General features: G+C 42.2%; 1 protein-coding gene across 1 annotated transcript in view; it reads right to left on the reverse strand.

Moving 5' to 3' along the window:
* Window positions 1–12,047, reverse strand: part of PKD1L3 (polycystin 1 like 3, transient receptor potential channel interacting) — a 1,100,724-nt gene that overhangs the window by 546,524 nt on the left and 542,153 nt on the right. Inside the window, exons 16-17 of the mRNA XM_086945530.1 lie at window positions 6,673–6,875; window positions 3,576–3,765 (exon numbers count right to left, since the gene is read on the reverse strand). Of these exons, the coding sequence (XP_086801656.1) occupies window positions 3,576–3,765; window positions 6,673–6,875 (393 nt within the window). The remainder of the gene's footprint in view (window positions 1–3,575; window positions 3,766–6,672; window positions 6,876–12,047) is intronic.

The following is a 12,047-nucleotide window of genomic DNA, read 5'->3' on the forward strand; positions in this document are numbered from 1 at the left end:
GCTGAATGGGGGCAATAAATGCAGTCCTTGTGAGGATCATCCACATGAACCCTTTTCTTGCCACAGATCTTGCAGGGGCGGAAAAGGCCTTTGCCTTTTTTATCAGACATAATGAAGAAAATAACTCAGGAATAAATTCTGTAAGTTAGTAGAAGAAAACTGAGTACAACTCAGGGAGACTACCTTCACACATGACATGCAGTGAAAAGCTGAGGGATACTGCCTCTGCGAGGGGCGTTCTAGAGAGTGCCAGCAGCTGATTGGCTGCATTACACATTTGGTCCATTTTTAAAAAGGACATAGATAGGCTATTTAAAACATGGCTCAGGGCCACTATAGCCTGTGACATTATTTACATACTGCTTGATTATGTTACTGTGGGATTCCCACCTAGACGACGGGGAATGATTCAGGCATGTGAATCTATGAAAGATCCTCAATACTGGAAAACTGGGCGGGGGACGAAGGTAAGGGACCGGTGATTGTGCTACATGGAGAAGACTAGGGTCTGCTGATCAGGAAAGAGGAACCTAAACATGCCTCCACATAATCCTCAAAACCAAAAGTTTTCTTTCCTCTCTTAGGTAATCAGATTAAATTGACCCTACCAAAAAATTAAATACACAAGCCTAACATTTCTTCAAGCCTATCCTTAATATTGTGAGTGTAAAGACCTGAACAGTAGGGTTAACTGCTAGGCTGGAGTGGATCAGCAGGAGTTCCATTGGCCATAATGCAATCAAGAAAAATGGACCTCACATCCTTAGACTGGCGAGTAAAAAGACTGCCATAATTGGAGTGGAATGAGTTTCTCACACTCCTGGGACCTAGTGCCACTGTACCAGAAGCAGTAATGATGCCAACAATCCGGCCAGGCTAGAGGAAAGAACTGTTCCAAGTAAGTTTGGCAGATAATATAAGCAACAGCAAGATCAGAATAGCTTATTTTTGTTACTTTCAGTTATGCTGCTGTAGCGCAACACATGTTTACAATAAGTTTTGTCCTCATATCACTTTGTTGCAAGCTTGTTGCTTGCTGTGGGTGTGCCTCTCTTCCTGAGGAGATGTCCATGGACATGTCTTGACCTAATCAGTAAGTGTGCTGTGGAATGAATGGGTATGTTACTGTTACATCGCATTTTTTACATCGTAATGCTGTTACAACGCAGCTATTACAACGCTGGTTCCATTACATCGGATGCTATTACAACGCAGGATATTACATAGCAGATGCTATTACAACGCATACCATTACATCGTAAGTATTGGTAAGTATATAATTTTTTTTAAATTTTATTTAATATTATATAAATAATTTAATTATTTTTAATTATAAATAAATATATTTATTTATGTTTTTTAATATTATAAATTAAATATATTAATTTAATTAATTTTTATAATAAGTATGAGTATAGGAGTATATGTTTTGGGGTACTGAGGTATATGTTTTGGGGTGTTTGGTTATTTTTAGGTTTTAGGGCAGTGTTTGGGTTTTGGGGTACAGGGGTATTATTGGGTTTTAGGGCAGGGTTTGGGTTTTGGGGTACAGGGGTGTTTTTAGGTTTTAGGGCAGGGTTTGGGTTTTGGAGTACAGGGGTGTTTTTAGGTTTTAGGGCAGGGTTTGGGTTTTGGGGTACAGGGGTGTTTTTAGGTTTCAGGGCAGGGTTTGGGTTTTGGGGTACAGGGGTGTTTTTACGTTTCAGGGCAGGGTTTGGGTTTTGGGGTACAGAGGTGTTTTTAGGTTTTATGGCAGGGTTTGGGTTTTGGGGTACAGGGGTGTTTTTAGGTTTTAGGGCAGGGTTTGGGTTTTGGGGTACAGGGGTGTTTTTAGGTTTCAGGGCAGGGTTTGGGTTTTGGGGTACAGGGGTGTTTTTAGGTTTTAGGGCAGGGTTTGGGTTTTGGGGTACAGGGGTGTTTTTAGGTTTTAGGGCAGGGTTTGGGTTTTGGGGTACAGGGGTGTTTTTAGGTTTTAGGGCAGGGTTTGGGTTTTGGGGTACAGGGGTGTTTTTAGGTTTCAGGGCAGGGTTTGGGTTTTGGGGTACAGGGGTGTTTTTAGGTTTCAGGGCAGGGTTTGGGTTTTGGGGTACAGGGGTGTTTTTAGGTTTAAGGGCAGGGTTTGGGTTTTGGGGTACAGGGGTGTTTTTAGGTTTTAGGGCAGGGTTTGGGTTTTGGGGTACAGGGGCGTTTTAGGTTTTAGGGTAGGGTTTGGGTTTTGGGGTACAGGGGTGTTTTTAGGTTTTAGGGCAGGGTTTGGGTTTTGGGGTACAGGGGTGTTTTTAGGTTTCAGGGCAGGGTTTGGGTTTTGGGGTACAGGGGTATTTTTAGGTTTTAGGGCTGGGTTTGAGTTTTGGGGTACAGGGGTATTTTAGGGTTCAGGGGTAGGTCTGTGTTTAGGGCTGATTAAATTATATTTGCCATTTATAAATTAATTAAAATATATTTATTAAATTAAATTGAATATATTATATTAATTACATTTTTTAATTAAATTAATTAAATTAAATAAATTATTTTAATTAATTTAATGTAATTACTATTTGAAAAATATTTAAATCAAATTAATTTCATTATATTTTTTAAATAAAATTAATTATAATTTTTTTTCAAATTAAATAAAATAAATTGATTTTAATTTATTACATTAAATTAATTACTATTTTAAAATGTATTTTAATTAAATTAATTAAATTAAATTAATTAAATTAACTTAATTACATTTTTTTTAAAAAGGTATACTTACCTATACTTACGATGTAATGCCATGCGTTGTAATAGCATCTGCTATGTAATGCCATGCGTTGTAATGGCATCCGATGTAATGGATCCTGCGTTGTAAAAATTCCGATGTAACGGAATGCGATGTAAAAAACCGCGTTGTACTGACACCAATCCAATGAATGTAGGGTGCGAGGGGAGTCTTGTGACTCCCATCTATACCCATGTAAGTTATGACTGCAAGGTGCATCACATGTGAGGTACGTGTCTTCTAAACCTCCACCTACCTGATTCAGCCATGCAATGTAGTCCATCTTGTGAGGTCTCAGTGGGCCCTATACCTCACAACACGTTTACTCCCTTTCCTTTGCACTGGTGGGTGATTGTGTGGCTAGCGGGGGCGATAGATGTTGATATTATCCCTTGTCTAGCTGCTCTTTAAAGAGCCTTTAGCTTGTATTTTAGTATTGTGCCTTTCTCTTTTCCCTTCACAGTGGACTGACTGTGTTGTCTAGCTGGGTTATTGGACTCTAATCCATCTTGGGGTTCTTCGCAGGGTTTTACCTCGATCAATGCCACAATTTCCGGTACTCCTCTGCACCCCTGTTGCTGGAGGTCTGATTCTTTTTTTCAACCCCTGAAGTGTGATTGGCCTTATTTGGTTCATTGGTTCAACAGTTCTCCCTTTCATATCTTCCAATATCCTCCTTTTTCCAGGTTCCCCTGGCCCCACTCTTATTCCACTGTTGCAGTCAGTGATGTTGTTGTATGTAGTGGTACTGTCATGCACACAGAGTTCATCTTCATTGCAATGGCATGCTAGTACCCAGATGTCAGCATGCTGAGACAAAACCTACCTCTCAACTGCAAGGGTTCTGTCTGCAGCTGTTCCCCAGATATACCATGGTTAGTGACATGACAATGGATTAGGGAGGACAATGTCTTCATGAGCTCGGGTATACTGTCGGAGCTTTCCACGCCTTCCGGGATCACACCCAGCACTTGAATCACATACAAATAGAGGAACTGCACCATCTTCTGCAGATCCTGGGGGCAGGCAGAGGGAAGAAAGGATACACTATTGGGAAAATGCCTTATATTGCAGAGCAAAACGAATTCTTTCTCGACACATGCAATACAGCTGAGGAGCATGCACATTTAATTTTTCCACTCGCTCTTCTTTGGGTTAAAAGTTATCACATGACCCTTGTCGACATGATGTTATAGACTCATCAGAGCAACCCCTAAAAAGCAGTGTTTTACTTAATTCTGAATGATCAGAATGCTTGGCGGCAGGTTTAGCCAAAAGTCATATATCCCACCAGCCTCTGACAATCTATACCTGTGTTGCTTGTTGGAATTTGGCCTAGAGATCTCATCTCAGAGCTGCTGGTTAACATTATCTGTAAAATGTTAAGTGTACACCAGAAGGTTTTGCTTTTGTTCTTCTGCATGCTTAGTTGTTGAGAGATTGATTAATGCCAATGTATCTACCAACTTTGTTTACACACAGTAGTACTAACTAACCTTACCCACCGGGAATGTGATTGTCTTATGAGCCTTGCCAATATATTAAAGAAAGTATTTATCTTCATAAAGTCTTTACACACATTTGCTACTTCTCAGTATTATATCCTAGGTAAAGAGTACATAGTTATCACCATGTGATTAGTGCTAGTTCTGAATGTTTTTGTAACATTTTTGTTACCAGCGATACCGCTATGTGCCACCCCTTACAAAGGGGGATATTTTTAGGATCTAGGCCAAATGTCAAAATCAACCCACCGATCTCAACTGTGATCCAGTAATAATCCCACAGTGGAATAAAATAACTGCAGACTGAAGTCTTGAAAAAGTGCCACAAGACCAAGTAATTGGCAAGTGCTGGGCAAGAAATATAATAGTAACTTAACATAACAAGAGAAAATCATAGGGTCTGATTTATAATTTGGTGGGCAGGTTACTCTGCAGAAAACGTGACTGAGTATCTTGTCTGACAAACCCTAGGTCTGCCAGTTGCATCTTGACAAGGACCCTACGTTTTCTGTAGGTGGAGCACCGTTGGCTCAGTTGACAGCAAAATTCCTTCAAAAACTCAACGAAGTGGGTGCCTTCGGAGGAAGGACATGACATAGTTCACTCTAGGGAAGAAAGTTTTGTAAGGGAATGCTTTTTTTGCATGATCTCCTCCAAAGTTGTGGACTGATGCTGCTGGATTTTTGACTCTGAGAATGCATTAACGAGGCCTCAGTGCCAGTGCTCTGACCCATAAAAGATATATGCCTGATTGGGTCTTCCATGACTGACATAAGGTAACTTACTTAAAAGTCCTTAATATATGATACCAGTGGTACTCAGAGCCTGTAAGTTAAAGTGTCCCTCATGGATGGCTGCATTTACTATGCCACCACAAAGGTGACAAAGCAAAGAATTACTTCCAGCCTGCCTGGCTGGCAGAGCAGTTTTTGAACTGCTAATTCGGCATTGCCATTTAAAATAATGACAAAGTCCAGCCCTTCGTTTTTAATATAAAGAAGTCGCCCCTAAAGCAGGCTTATCGTGCCCTAAAGCAGGGTGCTGCACATTGTAAAATTGAACATGTGTTTTTACTGTAGACCTGCTGGTAGACCTATTGGGGAGTACAAGGTTACACGCTGACCACACAGTTGTGCTAACTTCTGCATGGGACTACTAAAGTTGATACTTCAAGATATCAAAAGACGCTGGGCGTGTTGTTAATGATCGACTGTGGCTATTCTGTGCACTGTGTACTCTTTATTTGTATGATGAAATGTGTTCAATGGACTGACAAGTTAAATGAAATGAGCACTGTTAATAAAAAGAGTTTAAAAAAAAAAAGATATCAAAAGAATCGTTGCATTAAACCCAACTTGATGCTCTAGTAGAATTTAATGTAAAGTTGGAATATATGGCAACTTTAGGAAATTACCTCTCTGTTGTCAAAAGTTATCCAGTGACTGTTTATGGTTGGTGGCAATTGCCAATGCTATTTGAGTGAAAAACACTGATTTAGTCTTTGCCTAATAATTTATACCTCCACAGCCCTCCAGTGGATTCTTTTTGTTTTAGTGCCTAATAATTCATAAAAATAAGATCTATTTTTATAAATTGGTGTTGGTGTCAGATTTCCTTTGTGTCGACTTTCTTTTTTTATTTCTCTATCTTGGTAATTCTAAATGCTTTGCACTTGCTCCTTTGTTATAGCCTGACTGCTCAAAGCTACAGCTATACAGCATTAAGCTATGGTCTAACAAACAAAAAAGAGCTTGACTTGACCCAAGACCGAGATGGATTTGTGAGTGTATTACATGATGGGGTGGCACAACCGCACCATATAATAAACTACTTTCTACACAAGACATGTCTTTTTTTTTCTTGCCATCACCACCAGAAAAATAACTGGTGGTGACGGACATGAAAAAAACCATGATTACCCCTACATCCTGGGAAAAGCTTAAGGGGGGAGAGGGGGGGGGCGGGGGGGAATTCATTTTTGGTTTTTCTGAAACAAGCTCTCCCTTTGCAAGTTTGTTTCTGAAAAACAAAACCTTTTGAACGGTTTGATGAAGAATGCCCATCAAAACAGACGACAGCCGTCCACACCTTTTGTACATTGTAATGAAACACCATGATGGCAGTTCCTTTCAATATATAGAGATAATCATTGGACTGACGGTCATCTCTAAATCCTACGCCACCCTGACCTACTGTACTCCGTATTCCAAACCTGAAATCAGGCCTTAAATCAGTCCCTTAATGTTTCAAGTTATAAATGTTTACTCTTTACAATTATATATCTTGAAACTTTTATTGGGGGGAGCTTGGGGGTTGATCTTCGGATCCTCCCTCATAATTCTTTATCTTTACAGAGTCTCTCGTCCTCCTCGAGGTCTCACTGCTTTTGTCAAAACCACCAGGCAGTTGTAGACTCACCTGTTTAAGTCGTTCTATTGCAGGCATTTCAGGCATGGGCTCTGGGCGTATGGAGACACTAATCTTGGTGGGATGGTGCTTGAAGTCCTTCAGATGTACTTGGTTGAGGTGAAACATGTACACAATTATCAGGTTTGCCGGGACAAGGATGAAGGATGTCTGTATACTGATGGTGAGCTGGTTCACAGTCACTTTAACTTCACCTAGAGCAATGGAAAGACAATTTAACAGCTGATTATGGGCAGACAATTTGAATAGTACAAACACACCCAAATGCTTTCAGTTCCACTGGGGGTTCCAATCACAGTTCAAAAAGCGAAATAGATCAAAATGTCTCTGCCATTAGCCCACGCCTGGAAAACCTGTGACTGTTTTGGAAACAGGTTTTCATCCTTACTGAGAGCAGAGACAAGAAGTCTGGGAAAGATGCCAGCTTCAAGTCCTCTCTCACATTAGGCACCGTTTTTAATATAATCATGTCACAGGTCAGGCCTCAGATTAGCCTTTTTTTATGCCATCTTTTTCTTTCCACTCCTAAATGGGCATCCCAAAATATGTGGTCAATGACTGCTCCTCTCCTATGCTGTTCTATAAATGGAAGACCTTTTCATGAGCCTCATTATGGTGCCACTTACTCTCACTGGAGAGATGAAAAACAAAGGAACTGCCTTAATACTGCCAGACTTGCTGGCAGCAAAAACACGTTTTTACAAAGAACCCTTTAACCTATTTTTAGCACAAAATCAACTTGCATCATTGAACTAGGTTGAATTTTGACCCACGTTTTAGAAAACTCATTTTCATCAGAATTAGATTTCACCAAAGATGAAAAGGTAGCCTATAGTGTTAAAATAGTGCATTGAAGCTAATAACTGCAGAAGTATAGTATTTACATTTTAATATTTAGAATGTTCCACTTTTATACATTGAGCAAATGGCCTTCTGGGTGACAGTGCACACTAAGGGGTGACTAACATAATGTATAAAACTAGGTTCCTCCATATGCTAAAACTAATTTATTTTCAAAGCTGCAGCCTTCAATGCCACAGCATACCCCCAAGTCTATCTTTAACAGTGACGCAGATGGATGTTGTAAATATGCACTCCAGTCCATATGTGACATTTTACTTATATGCCACAGATGCATGCCCTGCACCCTTAATGGTGCAGGGCCCTACTTAAAAGTTAAATAATAAATATAGGAGGTCAGCCGATTAGGCCATTGTTTTATTTTTCATGTAAGGAGAACAGACTGCTAGTATTGGTGCCATTCAGAAATGTTTATGCTTTAGAGGCTGGGAAGCAAGATGGCCACACATTAGTGCAGCTCTGCTAGTCGGGCCAGTATCCGACAAATATCCTTTATCTCTCCTGCCATCTAGGGATCTACAGGCACGTACCTGAACCCTCTTACATCCAGCGTTGGGCTGATATAGGTGAAATCAATCACTGTGCCTAGTTTGGACGATAAATGAAGTTTTTGAGGTCGCGGCCAGCAAGATGGCGGCGCCCGCAATCTGAGAGCTACGAGAGCCGGTAGCGATCCTGGATCAGGCAAGATAGCACAGCGGATTGGTGGTGGTGAGGTGGCCTACTGGAGCACACTGAGGTTGGTACGAAGTGTGGCGCTGCTGAGACTGCCGGCGTGATCAGATACGGTAAGCGGGTGGGACTGAGAGCTGTGTCAGGCAATCTTGGGACGACGCGGCTCACGCGTGGCCCCTGCCCTATGAGCCTGGTCGGAGGCGCGGTGCACCGCCGGTGGCAGCGGTGGTTCCGTATACCGGCCGTGGAGTGGTTGCTGCATTGCGGTGGAGATATCGCGGCACACCGCGTGCAGGGGGAACCATCTGTAGCGAGTAAGTGAATGAAGCGGCGACGCTGACTGTGTGAATTACCACGGCTTTCCTGTTATTGTCACCACATGAGGAGTGAGAGGTAGCGTATCCTAAGTTAAAGTCAGGTAGAAGGTTCAAGAACTGAAGCAGACCACCATTTTGTGGAATCCAGTGCCTGCGGCTGCCTGACACGGTTCCCTGTAGCGATTGCAGGCAAGTGTGGCTGAAGTCTGGGATTAATGCAGCATGGGAAGCTGTGAGGCATTGCGACGCACTGTGATAAGGTACACCGGAGTAAGATAAATCACGATATTGAACTGTCGGCCATTTTGTCTACGGCAGGTGACTACAGAGCTGCGAGGTGGGGACGGAAGTGAATGCGCTGCGGGCGACCTGTTGGGTGCATTGGCGAAGGCCTTAACTAATATTGCAGTGGGCTGCCTGAGAGACCAGCACTTTCTGAATAGCGCGGAATTGCCTTACTGACTCAAGACCGCCTGTTGCGGTGAACTGTATCTTCATGCCGGTGCGCCCGCTCGTAGGATTGTGCTGGAAGTAAACACTGGTGTGCAATCACAGCCAGGATGGGCAAGCCAGATACGCAGTTACACCCTAAACTATCATTTGAGTCCAAGCGCCTTAAAAAAACTACCACGCAGGTAGCGTTGTATACTGAGACAGAGATGGAAGTGGGCAGTGGTGGCAAACTGGAGCGTATGATGATGGCCATGTAGCAAAGTCTGAACACCATAGACAGAAAAATAGACAACCTCAATTTACTTATGGCCTCCAAACTGGATAAACACTGTGTACGCATAGAAGAGGCTGAACAGCGTATCTCTAATGAGGAGGATAAAGTAGAATTGGTCACGGAATCCTGCATTCAAATGGGAAAAATACTGCATTGATACAAGCAAGGAACGAGGATTTAGAAGCCAGATCGCGACGGAACAACTTGCGTATCACGGGGGTACTGGAGTCCACAAATGTGGGGAAGATGGAGCTGTATGTTGAAGAGATGCTCATGACAATGTTGGGAGCGGAGCATTTTTCTCAACTGCTAGTGGTGGAGAGGGCACATTGTTCTCTTGCACCGTGCCCGAACCCAGGGGCTCCTCCCTGGCCAATAATTGCCAAACTCCTTAATTATCGCGATAGGGATACAGCTCTTGGACTCACAAGAGAAATGGGTACTACTAAGTACCAAGGAATGGAAGTCGCACTCTTCCCGGACTTCACCACAGGGGTACAGCAGGCCTGCCAAGAATATTAGCCGGTAAAGAAGAAGCTGCAAGACTTAAATCTACAATGCGCAATGCTCTATCTGGCTAGGTTAATGATTCAACACAGCAGCAAACCGAAACTGTTTAACACTCCAAAAGACGCTATGCAGTTTGTCAAACTATTGGAGCGGAGGGAAGCGACCAGAGACTGGAGCTGAAGTAGATGATGAGGACTGATGGAATTGGCGGGTGAACTGTCCACTCTACTGCACTTATTGATATCCTTTGCTTATGTAGTTGCCTTCGCATGTGTTTCTTTTTCAGGTATGGCTCATGTGCCTCTAATAGTAAGCAGTGGCTGAATAAAGCACCGGGACTACATCAGACAAATCTATCCCGAGTAATGAGTTGGGTACGATGTTAATAGGGGGGATGGCTTTTCAATAGTTACGCCTTAGTAGCTGATCATTGAATGAGATGTAATATTAGTTTGCAAGAGGTGCCATAAACACTACGATGTTGGAGTACTTTGACGTTGAAATTGTTGGCACTGATGGTTGCATTATAGGGGTCACATGTTAGACTTGGGGCCATTTGCAATGTATCAAAAAATAGCATCATAAGGAATCGCAAAAATGTGCGATTCCTTATTTTGCTATAGCATTTAAGGAATCGCAATTTTGCGATTCCTTAAATGCTATGTAAGAAGCATTTTAAAAATGCAAATTCAGGTTTAGGAATCGCAAATTACCACCAACCTGTAGTTGATGGTAATTTGCGATTTCTTGTAAATATGCACAATTGTGCATTTGTGAGGGTGGCATCTGACGCACATACATGCCCTTAGGGCATGTATGTGCCCCATATGCGCACACATGTCATTTTCAGGGGTGCAGCAGGGTGTTCTTGAGACAACCCCTGCACCCTTGAAAATTCGCACAATTTGAGATTAGCAAATTGCGATTAGCAAATTTCCCATTCATTTCTATGGGCCTCCTGGACCAGAGAAATGAATGGGAAGTATTCATTATTTGCGAATTCGCAATTTGCGAATTCGCAAATAAAGAATATTAAGGAATCGCTAAAATTCCTAGATTACCTACATACATACCGTTTTGCGAATTACAAATAGCAATTCCTTAAGATTCGCTATTTTAAATTCGCAAAACGGAAGTATGATACATATGGCCCTTGATGTGTTCTCGTTGAAGTGATCCTTTCTTGTTTTTCTGACTGTGACACTTGTGATTCAGCTGTGTGGGATGCGTTTAGGAGGGAAACTAAAGATTGCCCTGACCACCCCTGACACCACCGAGGGGATCGTGGGCAGCTGGTGTCCTCCATGAGGGTACTACCCACGTTGATACTCGTTGGGTTATTGTTCTGTGAGTGGACAAGGCGCTCCTGGCGGGATGTTTTTTTTTTATTACTCATATGTTGAGTGTTTTTGGGATTCCTCAGCGAGATTGGGATGCTGGGGTGATCGGGTTTTTGTTTTGCAGGTGTGGTTAGCTGTGCAATTGTACAATACAGGATACATGGCTGTTAGTCAGTAAATATATGTACACAGCAGGATGACACTAATGTTATAAGCACTGCATTCAGTAGAGTAGGTAATGGCAGAAGCGGGTAAAATTAATTGTATTACTTGGAATATCAGAGGTCTTAATAATCCAAAAAAAACTAGGCAGGTTTTGGCGTATCTGGATCAATATAACGTGCAGGTAGCACTATTGCAAGAAACCCATCTCACTAGAAATGCTGCATCTACAATTGCCAAAAAGTGAGCTGGGGCACGCTTTGCTTCCTCGTATTCCTCATATGTCCGGGGGTGATGGTTTTAGTTAAAAGAAATATCCCCTTTATTAGTATCCATGAAGAAATTGATGAAAATGGCCGATATGTAATAGTACAGGGCAAGCTGTGTTGTACTTTGATTACGATAGTTAATGTCCATGGGCCAAATATAGACGATCCAGAGTTTTTTAAGTTGCTGTGGAATAAAATATACAAGCTGCCGCCCTCTGCAATTATATGTGGGGGGGATTTTAATGTTGTGTTAAGCCAGACGCTAGACCGGCACTCCAATGTGGACTCTGTTATTAAAAAAGGTGTGTAGGCGGTTCGTAATGGTATGCAGGATCTATTCCTAACAGATGTTTGGAGGCTGAGACATCCTGGGGCGCAGGAGGGAACGTGTTATTCATATACCCATGACACACGGTTGCGCTTAGACTATTGGTAAACTAGAAAAGACATTAATGCATGGGTCACTAGGGTGTTGCATTTGCCTCACACTTTATCTGACCACACA

This window comes from Lissotriton vulgaris, chromosome 12 (assembly GCF_964263255.1).
Source record: "Lissotriton vulgaris chromosome 12, aLisVul1.2, whole genome shotgun sequence".
Taxonomy (NCBI): Eukaryota; Metazoa; Chordata; class Amphibia; order Caudata; family Salamandridae; genus Lissotriton; species Lissotriton vulgaris.